This window comes from Somniosus microcephalus, chromosome 20, assembly GCF_052327205.1.
Source record: "Somniosus microcephalus isolate GS21.2 chromosome 20, FLI_Smic_1.0, whole genome shotgun sequence".
Classification (NCBI taxonomy): domain Eukaryota; kingdom Metazoa; phylum Chordata; class Chondrichthyes; order Squaliformes; family Somniosidae; genus Somniosus; species Somniosus microcephalus.
The window spans coordinates 48,029,318-48,049,759 of record NC_141006.1 but is presented as its reverse complement, the minus strand read 5'-3'; the positions used below and the strand labels follow the sequence as shown (position 1 = coordinate 48,049,759).

General features: G+C 44.1%; 1 protein-coding gene across 1 annotated transcript in view; it reads right to left on the bottom strand.

Annotated features, from left to right (window-relative positions):
* LOC147103209 (chloride intracellular channel protein 4) overlaps nt 1-20,442 on the bottom strand; it is a 163,572-nt gene that overhangs the window by 95,690 nt on the left and 47,440 nt on the right. The window contains exon 2 of the mRNA XM_085962635.1: nt 834-943. Coding sequence (XP_085818761.1) covers nt 834-943 — 110 coding nt within the window. The remainder of the gene's footprint in view (nt 1-833; nt 944-20,442) is intronic.

The following is a 20,442-nucleotide window of genomic DNA, read 5'->3' as shown; positions in this document are numbered from 1 at the left end:
GCAAGTTTCATGGGGAATATTTTCCACTCACTGAAAGATGCCATTCGCTTTTTGTCGCATTGCGAGTTAATGCTGGTTAGAGTACAGAATAGGAACTTCCTTTTTAAATTCGATTTTGAAATTTTTTTTTTGGGGTAGTGATTAAAATGAGGCTCAAAGAAGGGACAGAGCTGTGTGAGGGTAATTTTGAACTATCACGTGATTTTCCACTTTTTTGGGCTGGTTTCAGTGGAGTTAAGGATAGTGGGAAAAGCTCCTGGGGTAATCCTGCTGTGCGCTCATTTCCACAGTGTGACAGAACTCAAACTGAGCAACCTGTAAAGAATTGCATTTATATAGCGCCTTTCATGACTTCTGGATGTCCCAAAGCACTCTACAACCAATGAAGTCGTTGTGAAGTGTAGTCACGGTTGTAATGTAGGAAATGAGTTGATTTTTTTCTTAAACACAGCCTCCTGGTGGCCAAGGAAGCTGGTTGATGCTGTGCCGCTTGGAGTAGAAAAACATTACCTGTGTCATCAGTGAAATCCATTTTCACTTGACGGGAGAAAATCCCACCCTATGTAAAACCGAGGAATAAGTAGAGGACAACTTAGCTTGGCTAGTTCCATATTACCTTTCAGTCTTTTATCAGAGGCCGACTGAAATTCTTTTTCTAGCTCAGTAAAAGCGGTACATAATTTGGGTCATGCACTCACGTGTTGGACCAACTTGCCTGAAGAGAGTTTGATTATCCAGCGGCAGCATCGACTCGTGCCAGTAGCTACTGTGTATGCTGCAAGGCCTTGGGTATAAAATCTGAAAATATTCGGGACACTCGCCCACAATCTTACCTCTTAAGGTCAACTGTTGTGACATTGAAGACCACGCCCTTCAGCCACAAGATCATGAAGAGTCGTTGAGAGAAGGGGCAGTTACCGATGCTTTCTCCATCACTCCCAGCCTGCAGGACAATGAAACAAAAAAAAAGCGATCATCAGTGCTACAGAACAACTCCATTTTCTGATGGCCTTACTATGTGCCAGTACAATGTGCAATCGGTGAAGGGCATTTTAGTCCTTCCTTACTATACTTATTATTTCTTTCCTGCTAACTCTTACCATAAATGTTTCCAACCATGTATTTTAGGATTTAAACTTGTTACATTATGCAAACAGTCAAAATTGCTGCTTCCCCATCGTGCACATCATTAGGTGTTGCCAAACAACAAAGACCTGTACAACATCATTGCCATAGCTGCATAGGCCAGATAGAGGGGGCATCATTGGGTGGAGGGACACCCAGCCATACAGGCCAGCATTGTCCTAGGTTTGACCTGTGGATAATGTGCTGAATTATCTGATCTCATCTAGGGCAGTGGAAGGAGTTCTGGAATTGACCTCAGTGTGTGCCTGAATTGCGTAGGGGAAAACTGGACAGCATTCCTGTTCTTGGCCAATATCTAGTGGTCCCTGGTGGAATTACAAGTGTCTAGATGTGTGGTGAGAACAGGATCAGATGCAGCGCTGATGCCCCTAACAGCCAATCGCCTGCTGGCACTCACTGCCAAGGGTTATGCATGAAGAATCACCAATTGGGTGGCACAATGGAGAGTGGCCAGTGCCCTTGGAACCTTACCCCAAGCAGAGGTGGTGAGAAAACTGATTTTTGTTAAACTTATAAAATACCAACATTCTTTCAACATTTGATATCTTCAAATTGGTTTTGCAGTTTCATATAGAAATTTATGTTCAATTTAATACAAACTCTTTAAAAGTGGCTGTTTGTTCCATTGTTCCCAGTAAGTGACAATCTTCTGAAGTATCCTTTAAGAGACAAAGGGTGTAATTGTGTATATGATCCATGGACTTTTTGTTCATTATTGTTAAAGAGTGTGTATGTGGTTAAATTGTCACAGGATTTCTGAAGAAGAAACCCTGCAGGATATCTTGGGAAGGATACAGCTGGTTAGATGGATAATATTCATTGTTTTCCCTGTCAGCCAAGTAAGCAGGCCCTGAGTGCGGGTGGAAATGTGCAAGACCTGGAGCTTTTGGATTGGCAGGGAAGAGACTCTTGTGACTGCTGTCGATATGAATAGTTGAGAAGCAGACTGGTTTTACACCATCCTTCTCTTTCCCAGCAACAACAACAACTTGCATTTATATAGCACCTTCACCACAGTAAAATGCCCCAAGGCGTTTCACAGGAGTGTTATCAAACAGAATTTGGCACTGAGCCACATAAGGAGATATTAGGGCAGATGACCAAAGAGGTAGGTTTTAAGGTGTGTCTTTAAGGAAGAGAGCGAAGTAGCGAGGTGGAGAGCTTTAGGGAGGGAATTCCAGAGCTTAGGGCCGAGGCAGCTAGAGGTACGGCCACCAATGGTGGAGTGATTAAAATCTCAAGAGATGAGTAGAGTTTCACGAGTGTTAAAGAAACCATAGAACAACCTGGTCCAGAAGCCCCATAGCAGATTAATGGAAGGCAAAGAAAGCACAACACCTCAGAGCGTACTGTTAGGGAAGGCAGATCTTTGAAGCCTCTATTTATAGTACAATGCTCCTTTCTTTGCTCAGTTTTTAAACAATCTATCTCCCAGCTCTTCCATGTGATCTGGCCTCCTCCATTCATGAGCCTCCATTCATGAGCCTGCCTATCACTCCAGACACTGCCGTACTGTACCTGGAAGTGGGGTTGGAATACTATGTACAAAGGTGGGAAGAGGATGGCAGTCATAAAATGAACACAGCTGGGAGACAAATTCCTCTTTGAAGGCTTAAAACGTTTGAACGTTAAGTTCACTCCAAAATTTGAATGAGTTAAAATGAGAGTAACTTGTTGTTCTAAAAGTTGACTGAGCCAGAAAAGGAGATGGTTCCTCTTAGCTGCAATGCTGTTCGTAGAAAATCAACCTTCCACCTATTAGGTTTCCTGCTCTGGAACATATTGGGATGCAACTTAATAAGATTTACTGAACTTTACTCACTTCTGCTGGTTTTTGTCCCCTGGTATTTTCTCTGTTGTTTTATTTCCTGTGCCAAAAAAGTTTTAATTACCAAATTTTGTACTCCTTAGTTGCCATGACAACTGAGCAGAAATCTAAAAAAAGTACAACTCCCCAAGAAAGGCCTTCACCTCAAAATTATTATACATTTGCCAGTCTTGTCCACTATGAGATACCAGTTTTGAATTTTGTTGATGTCAGATCTTCTACCTGACATCTATATGCATTACTTTTCAATCAACACTATTGAAAACAGACATAAAAATATATTTGTTCAGGAGCAAAAAGGATAATAAATATTAAATGGGGCAGTTGTATCTTGGCTTGGCCGAGCATTTTAGCATCACTGAGATGTAAGTGAGCAATAACTGTGGCATTAGACATCACTGCGGCATTAGACATCACTGCAGCCCAATTGCTCCAGACTCCTTTTTCTCTGAACATTTATGCTATTTTAGATGCAGGTTGTCTTTAATACTTGATGGTCGGGGCCCATTACATTCAAGACATATTCGTGGGTGGGTCCAGTGTCACACTTATGCCTGTGCAGCCTAAGTGTTCTCGGCCTGCTTCACTGTTGGATCAGGATTGTAGCTCACAAGTGTTTGAAGTGTATCCTTTATTTAATGATGTGTAGAATGAAATAATTCATTTGAGATATCAGTCTGGAAAACAGAGCAATGGCACAAAAATAACTGAATTGTGGATCGCCATAAAATGGCATCAAGCTAAAAGCACTAGCACTGCCATTTTGGTGTGTAATCTTTTGCTTGGATTGTATAACATGTGGAATAATTGATTCTGAGCACCATTTTTCTGAGGTGGAATGGAAAAACTGAGGCGTAAATGTTACTGAAGTCGTTCCTGCACTTAATTTATTATATGTGAAATTAATGTTGAGCTTTCTGGGTTTCCACCTCCTAAGGGTGCATTATGGCCATTCTTCAAGCTCCCTGGAGTTAGGTGCCAATAATCTCCTTCTTTAATGAGATTTGTCTATTGTACGAACAAAGCGTGGATTCCTGGTGCTGGCTTTTGAAGTAAGAAAGTGATTTCTGTGCATGGTTTGAAGCACTGTGGTATAAATCACAGGGAACAAAGCCCAGTGAAGTGTCATATGAAACTGTGGACTTAACCCTCAGTACAGCTAATTGTTCTGTAACCTCAACAGCCTGCTGGCAGCTGTCTGTTGGCCCATTCTATTGGAAACATGCCACCATCAAAGGGAAGAACAAAGGGCTTAAATAGGGCATCTCCCTTTAAGGCATATTTGTTGTTGGCTAATTTTCTGTCACGAGTTTTTAACTTAAATTGTTATTGGTGAACCGAGAAGACCCCGTATTGCCTTTAGGGAACAAGCTTCCAGATGGTCAGTATGTTGCTTAAATAATACAGCAAAAATCTGCAGGAAACCAACTAAATACTGTCAGCCTCTGAGCCGATAAGATCATATCATGCCAAAATGAATATGCCACAACATCCCCTGTTGCTAAACCAATGCCATGATGGTCCATACATGGCACTTATGCCTCACGTCACCGCAGGATGTCACCCAACCTTAGAAAGGCTTTTGCCAAATCCAAACACGCTATGGCAAAGCCTACAAGCATCACGGGTTGTACAAATACTAAATGCTGAACCAACAGTGTAGAAGTTGTCATCAATGGTTGATTAATTACAAACCTTTGGTTTATGTACATGGAAATATTCATATATTTTGACTTTTACAATCGATATTTGATGTATGAATATGAAAGTCAGTCACAAACTTGAAGCTTCCTTACCCAAAAATCCGAAGGATCTTTGGAGGCACACATTTGGACACCTCAGTTGCCACGTTGAGTTGTACAGACCTTTATTAATAACATTAAAACATGAGGATTTCCGTAGTTGGGAATAGAATCCCAAAATATATTACTGGGTAAAGGCCATTTTGGAGTAGAATATATGCCACTAATGTGATAACAGGAAATCGGCCAAATGATATCCCAGCGATATCTTCCTGGCTGACCAAGTAAGTTCCAGAAATCACAAAGGTAACATCCATGTAGTAAAATCAGATGGTGATATCCTCACGAATTGTAGGCTCTTTCTGTACATCTTGTGCCTCTCATAAAATTGAAAGCACCCAGTAACTGTAGCAAAATATCAGCTTTTAAGTATTATTGTGTGTAATATATTCAGGTTCTGTACCCCTTAACCCTCTGGGAGTATATTGGAGATGTTAAAGCACCAGCACATAAGTGCTCTGCAAATGCGCCTCAGAAGACATTAACAACACAGACGTACAAAACGAGACCCATGGGATTCAGAGCTGTATTGTTACTTTGAGAGAAAAGATGGAACAAAAACATGTTGAAGTGCAAATTACTGTCATATTTTAGTTTTTTTTTTATGTGGACGTGTTCATTGTGATTGAGGTGAAGGCAGCCCAAATTCAGTTTACTACGGACCCTGAATCCTGCATGCCGAGTGCACTTTGCAACTTTCAAAATAGGCATGTTTCTGCTCTCTAATATCTGAAAAAAATGATATGTTAGCTAAAATTATATCCCTTCCACTTTTTTTTAATGAATTATTATTAAACCTCCTTTGGTTCCCCTATGCTGAGAATGCAAGCTGCAGACATGCCCTTGGGCCTCTGCCACTATGCAGCTGCAGTGAGGTACGTTAATTATACTATGATGCATATTTGTGCATGGCATCATGCCTCTTTGTGCTGTACACACGTCTTTAACATATTTTGTGTTTGACTATGAGTTACAAGCTGAATTTTCCAATTGGCTGCAAGCCCAACCAGAAGTAGGGCAGAGAGCAATTCGCAGCCACTTAAACATTATACCACTGACCCTGCTAGCCTGGGCTCATTCTCATTCTAATATTTTAGAGAGCTCCAGAAATTATGAATGCCTCTGAATGGCAGTTCATTCCTGGGGGTGGGGGCAGGAAATAGCATGCTGCTGCAGGATTTTAAGGACTGCAGCAGCTTAAAGGGGGCAGGGATCATAAGAACATAAGAGCATAAGAAATAGAAGCAGAAGTAGGCCATTCGGCCCTGGGAGCCTGCTCTGCCATTCAATAAGATCATGGCTGATCTTCTACCTCAACTCCACCTTCCCGCACAATCCCCATATTCCTTGGTCCCATTAGTATCCAAAAATCTATCAATCTCTGTCTTGAATATACTCAACGACTGAGCATCCACAGCTCTCTGGGGTAGAAAATTCCAAAGATTCACCACCCTTTGAGTGAAGAAATTTCTCCTCATCTAAGTCCAAAATGGCCAACCCCTTATTCTGAGACTGTGACCCCTGGTTCTAGACTCCCCAGCCAAGGAAAACATCCTCCCAGCATCTACCCTGCCAAGCCCCTTAAGAATTTTATACGTTTCAATGAGATCACCTCTCATTCTTCTAAACTCGAGGGAATATAGGCCTAATCTCCTCAAACTCTCCTCATAGGACACTCCTATCAAACAATAGAAGAAGGGCTGTTGCAGGAAGTGAGGCAGGGCAGGGAAAGCCTCTGACACAAAGGAGTATAATTTAGTCTTGGGTGGTGATGCACAACAGGCGATAACGAATCGGCCGCCCTTTTACACTCAGCCCAATGTTTTAGAGGTTCTGGAAATAAAAACAGTTAATGCCTCAACAATAAGATTGGCTATTCGGACATAACAGAGGTCAGAACAGCACATTGTACTACAAGTGTAGTCTAACCAAAGTTCTATATAAATTTAACATTACCTTCCTGCTTTTGTACTCTATTTCTCTAAAAATGAACCCAGTAACCTGTTTGCACTTAAGTTGCTTCTTTACGTAATTTTATGTCTGTATTCCCAAATCTTTGTTCCTCTATCCCATTCAGTTTCTTGCCTATCAAGGAATAGGTGGCCTCCTTATTCCTCTTACCAAAATGACCCACTGCACTCTCTGCTATATTGAATTTTATTTGACATTTAACCTCCCACTCTGCAAGCCTGCTTATGTTTTCCTATATTTTGCGGTCCTCCACATTATTAGCTATGTCCCCTCCAATTTGATATCAACTGCAAATTTCAACACACCTCCAATTTCTGAATGCATTCATTTATGTATCTGATGAACAACAGTGGCCCCAGCACGGATCTCTGCAGGACACCACTTCCCTCTTTCTGACACTCTGAGAAACTTCTCTTAACTCCTACCCTCTGTTTTCTTTCAATCCATTCTTCTACCTGGCCGCTACCTGCACACACCCTGACCTTTGTCTCGAGTCTCTTATCAAAGGCCTTCTGAAAGTCCATGTCAAGCACATCCACTGTATTGCCCTTGTCTACACTTCTTGTTAATTCTTCAAAGAATTCAGTAAGAATTGAATAATGCAGGTTGCGGACCTGCCTACATGCCAGATAGCATTTTCGGGAGTTGGGGTGGTGGCGGGTTGGTAGTGCTGGAGGTGGGGGCTGGGGGGGTGGGGGGGGGGAGTTGGTCAGGGCCACGAGGTGAAAAGCTTAAGCCCCACTTCTCAAAAGGCATTAAATTGTGGGTCTTCAGCACCAATTTTAAATGGGTGGACTTTATGATGGGGAACAAACTAGGAAATTCAAGGGTCATAGAGTCGATGTGCTGGATTTTCTCAATGGAGACGAGTTGGAGGCGGGACTGCTGCTTGTCGTGTCAATGTCCCGCCTCCATCGTCATCTGACCAATCAGAGGGATTTTCCCCTGATTGACTTTGTTAAGCCCGCCCTGCAGGCTCAGCAGGCCAATTAGGGGGGAAGTCACTGACAGAGCACGTCAACGCCTGACATGCTATCTATCAAGACTTCTTGAAAGAAGAAATGTCAGTGTTTGACAGCTCTGTAAAGCTGTCAAACACTGACATTCTCTGTAGTTTGATGAGACCTTGTGTTCAGGACTCAGCAAACCTTTCAACTTTGTCGATTTCAGGTGGCTGTTGGTTCGGAGGATCCAACAGCCAGTCTGTGAAATCGACAAGGAGGATGTCGGGTCTCCCGATCCAGGGTGGATGAAAGCTGTAGGAAGAAAAGAAGGTAAGTGCACATTTTTTAACACTTATCACTCCCCTTACATACTTACCACTCCACACTTGCACCCATCACTCACCTCTACATCTTACTTCCAGGTGCCTCCGCCCCCCGTAGACCTCCTTCACGTCTCCTCCAACCCGGCGGGGTTCTCTGAGGTCAGGATGCCTTCACCTGTGACGGTAAAATAGCTCTAATCCTTTTTTCTGCCTGTTAATTATCTGTTAACAGGCAGTTAGAAGGATTTAATGCCTTTCCCGCCTCCAGGAGATGGGACCCGAAGCAGCATATCTTCCCGCCTCCTGGCAAAAGGGCACGGAGGCAGGATGGGGGCGGGTTTGTCATCCGCCCCCACTTTCTGCTACTTTACCAGCAGTCCCGCCTCCATGCCCGCCTCCTCAGGGCTGAGACAATCCAGCCCATAGTGTCATAAAGGCACAGAAGGAGGCCATTCGGCCCATCGAGTCCGTGCCAGCTCTCTGTAGAGCAATCCAGTCAGTCCCATTCACCCGCTCTATCCCCGTAGCCCTGCAAGTTTATTTCCCTCAAGTGGCTATCCAGTCTCCCCTTGAAAACATTGAGTGTCTCCGCTTCCACCACTTCCGTCGGCAGCGAGTTCCAGGTTCTCACCACTCGCTGTATTAAAAAGTTTTTCCTCACGTCCCCCCTGTATCTCTTGGCCTAAACCTTAAATCTGTGTTCCCTAGTCCTTGTAGCATCAACTAGTGGGAACAGCCTTTCCCCGTCTAGCCTATCCAAACCCGTCATAATCTTGTACACCTCTATCAAATCACCACTCAACCTCCTTTGCTCTAATGAAAACAAATCCAGCTTCTCCAACCTGTCCGTTTAGCTGAGATCCCCCATCCCCGGAACTATTCTGGTAAATCTCCTTTGCACCCTCTCAAGGGCCTTCACATCCTTCCTAAAGTGTGGTGACCAGAACTGGATGCAATACTCCAGTTGTGGCCTAACCAGCGCTTTATAAAGGTTCAGCATAACTTCTCTACTTTTATACTCAATACCTCTATTTATGAAGCCCAAGATCCCATTTGCTTTGTTAACCACTCTCTCAATATGTCCTGCCACCTGCAGGGACCTATGCACATTAACTCCCAGGTCCCTCTGTCCCTGCACACTCTTTAAAACTGTGCCATTAAGTGTATATTGCCTTTCCCTGTTCATTCTGCCAAAATGCATCACCTCACACTTCTCTGCATTAAATTCCATCTGCCACTTGTCTGCCCATTCAGCTAGCCTTTCTATGTCCTGTTGCAGTCGATTGGTATCATCCTCACTGTTTTCCCCCAAGTTTGGTGTCATCGGCAAATTTAGAAATTCTACTTTGTATTCCAATATGAATGCACGAAGTATTCATAATAAGGTAGACAAATTAACAGCGCAAATAGATGTAAACGGATACAATATAATTGCAATTACGGAGACATGGCTACAGGGTGACCAAGGCTGGGAGCTGAATATCCCAGGATATTCGATGTTTAGGAAGGACAGGTAAAAAGGAAAAGGAGGTGGGGTGGCGTTGTTAGTAAAGGATGAAATCAGAGCAATAGTGAGAAAGGATATTGGCCCAGAAAATCAAGATGTCGAATCAGTCTGGGTGGAGCTAAGAAGCACCAAGGGGCAGAAAACATTGGTGGGAGTTGTCTATAGGCCTCCAAACAGTAGTGGTAATGTAGGGGATGGCATCAAACAGGAAATTAGAGATGCATGTAACAAGGTTACTACAGTAATCATGGGTGACTTTAATCTACATATAGACTGGCCAAACCAAATTACCAATAATACTGTGGAGGATGAATTCCTGGAGTGTGTACGAGATGTGTTTTTAGACCAATATGTTGAGGAGCCAACTAGGGAACAGGCTATCCTAGATTGAGTATTGTGCTATGAGAAGGGGTTAATTAATAATCTTGTTGTGCGGGGTCATTTAGGGAAGAGTGACCATAACATGATAGAATTCTTCATTAAAATGGAAAGTGAAGTAGTCAAATCCGAAATTAGGGTCCTAAATCTGAACAAAAGAAACTACGGAGGTATGAGGAGTGAGTTGGCTATGATAGATTGGGGAGCTTCATTAAAAGGCTTCACGGTGGATGGGCAATGACTAACATTTAAGGAACGAATGCATGAATTGCAAAAGTTATACATTCCTTTCTGGCGCATAAACACAAAAGGAAAAGCAGCCCAACCATGGATAACAAAAGAAATTAAGGATAGTATTAGATCCAAAGAAGAGTCATATAAAGTTGCCAGAAAAAGTAGCAAGCCTGAGGATTGGGAGCAGTTTAGAATTCAGCAAAAAAGGTTCAAGAGATTGATTAAGAGGGGAAAAATAGAGTATGAGAGTAAACATGCAAGGAACATAAAAGTGGACTGTAAAAGCTTCTACAAGTATGTAAAAAGAAAAAGATTCGTGAAAACAAATGTAGGTCCCTTACAGTCAGAAACGGGAGAATTTATAATGGGGAACAAGGAAATGGAGGAACAATTAAACAAATACTTTGGTTCTGTCTTCACGGAAGAGGACACAAATAACTTCCCAGAAATGCGAGGAAACCAAGGGTCTAGTGAGAAGGAGGAATTAATGGAAATTAGTATTAGTAAAAAAATAGTGCTGGAGAAATTAATGGGACTGAAAGCCGATAAATCCCCAGGGCCTGATAATCTGTATCCCAGAGTACTAAAAGAGGTAGCCATGGAAATAGTGGATGCATTGGTTGTCATCTTCCAAAATTCTATAGATTATGGAACAGTTCCTGCAGATTGGAGGGTGGCAAATATAACCCCACTATTTAAAAAAGGAGGGAGAGAAAACAGGGAATTACAGACCGGTTAGCCTAACATCAGTAGTAGGGAAAATGCTAGAGTCTATTATAAAGGATGTGATAACAGGACACTTAGAAAATATCAACAGGATTAGACAAAGTCAACGTGGATTTATGAAAGGGAAATCTTTTTTTGTTTCATCATCTTCTCTATCTCCCTCGTCATCCAAGGAGCCCTTGCTTTGGTTCCCTTACCCTTCCCTCTTACTGAAATGTACCTAGCCTCTACTTGGAACACCTCCTCCTTAAAGATCTCCCATTGTTCCGTTACAGTTTTTCCTGTCAGTCTTTGGTTCTATTTTATCCTGGCTAGATCCTTTCACATCCCGTTGAAGTTAGCCCTATTCCAGTTTAGAAGTTCCTCTCTAGATTGTTCCTTGCTCCTCTCCATTGCTAATCTAAATCTTATGATACGATGATCACTCGTACCCAAGTGTTCTCCCACGGACACTTGGCCGATCTAGCCCACCTCATTCCCCAGCACCAGATCCAACAATGCCTCCTTCCTAGTTGGACCAAGAACATACTGGTCAAGGAAATTCTCCTGAACACATTTCAGAAATTCCTCCCCCTCCTTTCCCTTTACCCAAGCATTATCCCAGTTGATATTTGGGTAATTAAAGTCCCCCAATATCACCACTATAGATCTTGCATATCCCTGCGATTTCCCTGCAGATTTGCTCCTCTATCTCCCTCTCACTATTTGGAGGCCTATAGAATACCCCCAATAGTGTGATCATGCCCTTTTTGCTCCTCAACTCTAACCAAATGGATTCTGTCCTTGTCCCCTCAAGAACATCTTCCCTTTCCAAAACTACAATGTCTTTCTTAATCAGCACTGCCATCCCACCTCCCTTTTTTCCTTCCCTATCTCTTGTACCCTTGAATATTAAGTGCCCAGTCCTCACCATTTTTAAGCCATGTTTCCGTTATTGCCACAACATCATATTGCCACATGGCTAATTGTAGTTGTAGTTCACCAACCTTATTCACCACACTTTGTGTGTTTACATACATGCATTCTAAACCCATTTTTGAATTTTTCTTAGTCTGCTCCTATCTAATATGGTACCACTTCTGCCTCTAGTACTATTCAACACACCCTCACTCTTTTCTGCACCCTATTCCTCTTTTCTACTCCTATATGCTGGTGCACATCCCCCTGCCAAGCTAGTTTCAATCCTCCCCAACAGCACTAGCAAACCTCCCCACGGGAATATTGGCCCTAGCTCTGTTGAGGTGTAACCCATCCGGCTTGTACAGGTCCCACCTTCCCCAGAAATGCCTCAGGAACCTAAAGCCCTCCCTCCTGCACCATCTCTCCAGCCACGCATTAATCTGTTCTATCCTCCTATTCCTGGGCTCTATCATAATGCCATCATTTGCGCTGCATTTATGACCAAGCAGCGCTGGTACAAAGCTTGCTATTTTCTGGCCCTCACATGCCCAGTTCCCATCGTCTGAATTATCTACAGCCATTCATTTACACGTGCTTACATTAAAGGGAAAGTAGGAAGTAGAGCAGATGGCTCATTTCTTGCGCTGGATTTGCACCCAAGGGAGTAGCAGTACTTTGCGGGGAAAATCTGTCCCAGCCAGTGTAAATGTCACTATATTAAAGACTTTTCCAAAATCCTGATACTGCTAAGGGGTTAATGTGAACACATTCACTGATGCAAGTAGCAGATGTATCCTGTTCCTTTAAATGTCTGGCTGTCAAGCAGTATCTTGCAAGACACTAGTGTAAGCAGAAATAACAACAGAAAACGCTGGAAAAACTCAGCAGGCCAGGCAACATCCGTGGAGAGAGAAAAACAGAGTCAACATTTCGGGTCGAAACCCTTCTACAGAACTGAGAAAAAAAGGCAGGAAATGAAAGAGATTAAAAGGCAGTTTGGGGGCTGGGAGATGGGGGAGGGGATGAAAGAAGAGACATTAAGAGGTATTCAAGGTGAGACGAGATAGCAATAGGACAGGTAAAGACACAAACAATGGCCTAGAAATTCAGTGGGCTGCGCCACCCGTTAGCACCTTAAGAGGGCGCTAAGTGGGTCAGAAGCCACTGGCCACGCCTCCCGCTAAGTTCAGCGGGACGCTAATGGCGGCGCTAGCCGTTAGCGCTGCGCTGCTACCGATAATGTCATCAGTGTGCGCAGCGCCCCGCTAACGCCCCGATCACGATATTTAGCTGCGCCCCCTGCTTTAACGCCGGGTGCTATTTGCGACCGGTTCAGGGGGGCCTACCTGCGGTGGTAGAGGCGCTAATTAAAGGAGAAGTGCGGGGCGGCCATTTTTTTTGCTGGCCACCTGCCAGCACCTCTCCGCGCTGCCGTCCCCGGCCTCCTGAGCCCCCCCCCACCCCCGCGGAGTGCCGACTGCGTTCCAAGAGCACGACACTTCTCCTCGGTGCCGGGCTCTTTTGCCGGCACTCGCAATCCTCAATCGCGTTGCACAAGACCCCTCCCCTTTAAGAAAGGGAGGAAGGCCTGCAGTACCGCAGCATGCCATGCCGCAGCGTGTGGCACTGCGGCACGTTGCGCAGCGATATTCAGCTGCAGTGCCCCAAGAGGGATGCGGGGTGCCTTCAGTAGCGCCGCACTTCCCTCTGGGGCGCGCAAACTGAATTTCCGGCGGGCGGCCGCGACTGCTTCCGGGGCGCTACTTTTAGCGCCCTGGCGAGGCTGGCGCCCCAAACGGAGCTAGAGTGAATTTCTAGGCCAATGGCTCTAGATGAAGTGTGAAATGCACCGGCAGAGTGAGAGACAACTGCCATGTGGGAGAGAGAAAAAAGAGAAAGGCACAAACCAAAAGTGTGGATAAAAAATATAAAAATATAATCGGGGCCGAGGTTATGATCTGAAATTGTTGAACTCGATATTGAGTCCGGAAGGCTGTAGATTGCCTAATCGGAAGATGAGCTGCTGTTCCTCGAGTTTACGCTGAGCTTCCGTGGAACAAAGCAGAGCAGGGCGTGATCCTCCCTCTGTGACATCATGAATTGCAGCTCTCGCTCCAAAACTGGTATTTTCATCCTCACTCAGAGTAAAAATAATTACCTTTTCTTTTTTAAAAAAATGTTGCGCTGCAACGGATCTCTCACCTGCTTCAGCATAGTGTAGGAGGTGATGGAAGCTGTGTTTTGTGAGCAGGATATTCGAGGGGCTCAGCTAGCCTGAATTCCCCCTGAAGGAAGTGATTTTAAAACGACTGGGCCCTTTTACATCTCGTACAGGACACCAGAAGGCAGATGGTCTGAAAACACGAACAAATTTAGTGGGTCTTATGGAAATTATTTTACCACAATTATGCACAGTGGTGTAGAGTTTCCGCTTTGGGCGCAATCGGCAATTCCGGCGCAAAATGCACCCTTTTTTTTCCCCCTCGGGTTTCCGCTCAAACTCATTTGCATTTCGCCAAACACAAAATCTGCCCGAACCAGGGCAAAATCTGCTGTGAACCAGCGCAAAGTCTGCTGTGAACCAACACAAAATCGGCCCAAACCAGCGCAAAATCTGCTGTGACCCAGCCCAAAATCTGCCCGAACCAATGCAAAATCTGCCCGAACCAGCGCAAAATCTGCCTGAACCAGTGCAAAATCTGCCCGAACCAGTGCAAAATCTGCCCGAACCAGTGCAAAATCTGCCCGAACCAGTGCAAAATCTGCCCGAACCAGCGCAAAATCTGCCCGAACCAACCCAATCAGGCAGCGTCATTAAACAATGCGCTTTAAAAAATATTCCTTGATATATTTAAGAGTAGTTACTTAGTAAAGTTTGACTAATACAGCTGAAAATAGGTTTAGCACAAAAAAATAAGCATTATTAAAATCACAGTGTCAGTCCACCACCTGTGAGTAACCTGATTTTAAATAACTGAAAATGACTTTTTTTAAAATATAAGAAACTATTTTCTAGTTAGATTGGGGTACAGCAGTCAGTTCCTATGTAAATTTTAAAGAAAATTCATTCAAAACCTTTCAAAGTTTCCGTTAGTGTCCTTGCGCCCAAAAGATCCAGCTTAACTTTTGGAGCCTCTTCAAAGGCCTGCAAACGAGCACAATTAGTGGAAATTCCCAATGGCGATTAGTCCTGGGGGCGTGGCCAGTTTTGCAGGCGGGGCCTGCTTCTAGCACGATGTTTTTAAAACTAGCCCATAAGATCGCGGAAACTCGAGCTGCGCTGAATACAATTTGCGCTTAAAATGCTGCGATCTTTTGTGCCGGTTTCCGCGCCATCGGGCGAATTGCAGGGGGAAAAAAAAACCAGCGCAATCGAGCAGAACCTCCAGGCCATTGTTCTCTCACCAACCTTTCACCTTCTGAAACAATGAACCCTTGGTGAGGTACAAATGCACTGATGCCAGGCACATGCCAATAAATTGCCTAAGTGGCCATTACTTATGCGTCAGCCTCGACAATGAGTGCGCCAATTGTTATTCTATCATGGGGACATCACAGAGCAGCCTAAACCTGTACACGCCTATGGAGCTCCAACAGAGATCGCTGTATAATGAGCAGGATTTCCCCACCCCCAGTGCAACTGTAGTGTCCCGCACCTCTGCCTGGGCTGAGGTAAGTCACGCAGTTTTAATGAAAGGATAAAATATTAATAAATTTCTTGTCCAAAACCAGTCTCAGGGCACAAATTTATTGCAGGGCAATGAGGCGGGCCATTTTATTATACGGGCCCTACTCCTTGCTGTCTGCTGCCCCGGGAATAGTGTGCGAGAAAGCCATGAAGGCTCATTCGCTCCTTCCTGCCTCCGATTTCAGACAAAGCCTCACTAAGTAAGCATGTGGCACAGGCTCAAAATAAACAGCCTCAGCTTAACTTAAAAATAACATTTTCCCAAGACGGCATGGCACAGAATGTGAATCAGAGACTCGGTCTATTCATATCATACTCCTAATTCAGATAATTTGCAGAAAGGTACACACCCAGTGCTTTCTGGAGCCTGCACCGAGAAACTTCAACTGAAAGAAAACGCTTCACAGAAGCTGAGGTTTATTAATCAGCATTTCATCTTCTCTAAGGGCCTTGGGTGACAGCACATCCTGTTAACCCTTACGGCACCAATCACTCCACTGTCATTTATGTCGCTGACACATAAAATGTATTTACTTAAGTGGTAAAAGAGGCAAAAAAAATGCACTTGGGAAGGGTGGAAAAGCTAGGTGCAACGCATTTCAACAGAATTTATGCCATTGTGTCTGTAAGCAACATGTGAAAGAATAGCACAATATAATTTCTCCCGCACAGACACACAAAACGCAACGTTAACATGAAGTGCTGCAAAAATAAAAACAGGCGTTGCTCACCCAGGCTATCTTGAAACCCTTTCATTTTCTATCCTTTTTGCTCCAGCCTGTGCAGTACCAACTGTAATGATATCAGCAAATAGTGATGGTATTTGCCTGTTTGATTATTTATGCCTTACCAGCATATTTGCCTGATTGATTATTTATGCCTGACCAGCAGAGGGCATGTGAGAGACAAGCAGTTTAGTTTTAGTTTCATTTTAGATGGATCTCTAACATGGTGTCTCCTGTAATGCTGTTAACTGAGTTGAACATACTTTAGATAAAAAGTCATTCTCTTTCATGAATGTGTCATCATTGAACCCACATACAAATCAATACATGGTGTCAGAAGTGATTGAAAGAGATGAAGAGGAAAAATCTGAAGATAAATCAGCTCTCCACATATTAGCAAGCCAAAGGAGAACATCGTTACTTACCATTGGAGAATAGCTAACGAAGTGAAAAAATGGAAGGTTTACACCCACCGGCGAAGCTTCAGTTGACAGGTAATGTGGCTGAAAATTGGAGAAGGTTCAAACAACGTTTGGAGTTGTATTTATCAGCAATCGGAGCTGACGAGAAAAGTGATAAAATGAAAGCGTCAGTGTTCTTACATGTCGTGGGTGATGAAGCGCTGGAGGTGTATAATAACTTCACATTCACTGCTGATGGAGACAAAATGAAGTTGGATAAAATAATGGAACAGTTTGAGGCCTACTGCATACCTAAACGTAACGTGACGTTTGAGAGGTACAGATTTTTCACATGTGTACAGAAAACGGGAGAGACTATTGATCAGTATGTGACTGAACTGAGAAACTGAAGGAAAACGTGTGAATTTGGGGGACTGACAGACTCGCTGATAAAAGACAGACTGGTGTGTGGTATTCCAGATAATGGTCGAAGGGAAAGACTGCTAAGAGAGCAAAATCTAGACCTGGGAAAAGCCATAGCACTGTGTAGGGCTACAGAGACTGTGAAGTCGCAGGCAAAGGAGCTGTTCAGTGATAGTAGCTGCAACGTGGATGCAGTGAGAAAGAACGGACACAAACCGTTTAACAAAAAGAGCGCCAATGTGAAAAAAGAGGCGTGGCCAGCGAACAAAAATGAAAGGGACAATCAAAAGTCATGTAGTCGATGCGGTACACAGCATACACCAAAAAAGTGTCCAGCATATGGTAAAACATGCAATAGTTGCAACAAAAACAACCATTATGCCCGTTGCTGTAAGAACCAAGCGCAACAAAGCAAGGTCCATGCAGTAGATGAAAGCGAGATAGAGGAGTTCTATGTAGATGTTGTGTCTGAAAACAAAGAAGAAAAAAGAGACTGGATGTTGACACTAAAAGTGAATGACATACACATTCCATTTAAATTGGATACTGCAGCACAAGTTAATGTGATATCAGAGACTGATTTTAAGAAAATTAGACCCAGACCAAAGATACATGGAATAAAAGTGAAAGTGACAGGATACTCAGGTACTAATATGCCAGTGAAAGGAAAATGCATTGTCAAAGTGACACACAAGGACAGAGAGCACACGCTAGCATTAATCGTGGTGCCAAAAGATGTGCAAGCCATACTAGGTTTAAAAGCCTGTGAGAGACTGAACCTGGTAAAGAGAAATGTAAGAAATCACACAACACCAGGTTATAGTCCAACAGCTTTATTTGAAATCACAAGCTTTCGGAGCGCTGCTCCTTCTTCAGGTGAAGTGGAGAAATGCATAAAGACACAGCTTATATAGTCAGAGAATCATGTCAGATGTTTACAGGTAACCTTTCCAACTGCCATTTGTCACACCTCGGCAGAGAGATAATCACAGCAGTCAAAGGTGTGAATGGTGTCCAAACAGGTCAGTCAGGGAAACATTACATCAAAGACACCTACAGACACTGAAAGACGCCCTTGTAAGAACGGGATATGACGCTCGACTCGTCGATCGACAGTTCCGACGGGCCACAGCGAAAAATCGCATAGACCTCCTCAGAAGACAAACACAGGACACAACCAACAGAGTACCCTTCGTCGTCCAGTACTTCCCCGGAGCGGAGAAACTACGCCATGTTCTTCGCAGCCTTCAACATGTCATCGATGATGACGAACACCTCGCTAAGGCCATCCCCACGCCTCCACTACTCGCTTTCAAACAGCCGCCTAACCTCAAACAGACCATCGTTCGCAGCAAATTACCCAGCTTCCAGGAGAACAGCGACCACGACACCACACAACCCTGCCACAGCAACCTCTGCAAGACATGCCAGATCATCAACACAGATACCATCATCACACGTGAGGACACCACCCACCAGGTACATGGTACATACTCATGTGACTCGGCCAACGTTGTCTACCTCATACGTTGCAGGAAAGGATGCCCCGGAGCATGGTACATCGGCGAGACCATGCAGACACTGCGACAACGGATGAACGGACACCGCGCAACAATCACCAGGCAGGAGTGTTCCCTCCCAGTCGGGGAACACTTCAGCAGTCAAGGACATTCAGCCTCCGATCTTCGGGTAAGCATTCTCCAAGGTGGCCTTCGAGACACACGACAACGCAAAATCGTCGAGCAGAAACTGATAGCCAAGTTCCGCACCCATGAGGACGGCCTTAACCGAGATCTTGGGTTCATGTCACGCTACATGTAACCCCACCTGATGCAGGGTCATCCAGACTCGAGTCGACATTGGCTTGTTCTCTCTACACAGATGCGGCCGGACCTGCTGTGATTTCCAGCCAAAAAAAATGTTTTTTGTCTTTTTTTGTTTTTCATACAGACCCCAGCATCTGCAATATTTGACCCCTTGTGACCCCACCTCATTGTTCTTTGATGTAATGTTTCCCTGACTGACCTGTTTGGACACCATTCACACCTTTGACTGCTGTGATTATCTCTCTGCCGAGGTGTGACAAATGGCAGTTGGAAAGGTTACCTGTAAACATCTGACATGATTCTCTGACTATATAAGCTGTGTCTTTATGCATTTCTCCACTTCACCTGAAGAAGGAGCAGCGCTCCGAAAGCTTGTGATTTCAAATAAAGCTGTTGGACTATAACCTGGTGTTGTGTGATTTCTTATATTTGTCCACCCCAGTCCAACTCCGGCATCTCCACACCCTGGTAAAGAGAGTCCTCATTGTGGAAAGCGATGGAGAGACAGTCTATGATGAACTCATGAAAGAGTACAATGACCTATTTCAGGGTCTAGGCTGCCTTCCAGGAGAACACACGATCAGAGTAGATAAAAGTATGCCAACGGTCATACATCCATGCAGAAAAGTTCCGTTTGCTCTTCAAAAGCAACTGAAGGCAGAGTTGGACAGGATGGAAAGCCTGAATGTGATTCGGAAGATAGATGAGCCAACTGAGTGGGTGAGTTCCCTCGTCGTAGTGGACAAAAAGAATGGAAAGCTCAGAATTTGCCTGGATCCAAGAGATCTAAACAGAGCAATAAAGAGAGAGCACTTCAAGCTTCCTACACGTGAGGAAATCATGTCACAGTTTGCAAATGCAAAGTATTTCAGCAAGTTAGATGCATCATCAAGATTTTGGCAGATGAAACTGGACAAGGCAAGTTCAAGACTGTGCACGTTCAACAGTCCATTTGGCAGATACAGATTCCTAAGGTTACCATTTGGCATTGCCTCAGCTCCTGAAGTGTATCACAAAACTATCCATATGATCTATGAGCACCTGGAGGGAGTTGATACTTCAATGGATGACATCATAGTATGGGGAACCACGAGAACTGAGCATGACGAGAGACTGAAAAAAGTGCTAGAAGCAACAAGGAAAACAAACCTGAAGCTGAATAGAGAGAAATGCCAGCTCGGGGTGACAGAACTGACATTCGTGGGAGATATCCTTAGCGGTGAGGGCATCAGACCAGATCCCAGAAAGGTGTCTGCCATTGAGAATATGCCAAAGCCACAATGCAAAAAGGACGTGCAGAGGTTTAATGGAATGATCAACTACATGGGTAAATTCATATCCAACCTCTCAGAAAAGATGGCGCCACTGAGAAGACTAACTGAAAAGAACATAAAATGGGAATGGAATCATGAGCATGAGAAGTCATGGAGCGATCTAAAGAAACTGCTCACAGAGGAACCAGTTCTGAGGTTTTATGACCCAGCGAGACCCATCAAGATATCATCAGATGCATCACAGAGTGGGCTCGGTGCCGTTCTTCTGCAAAAATATGACTACTGGCAACCTATTGCATATGCATCGCGCTCAATGACAGACGCGGAGACGCGATATGCTCAAATA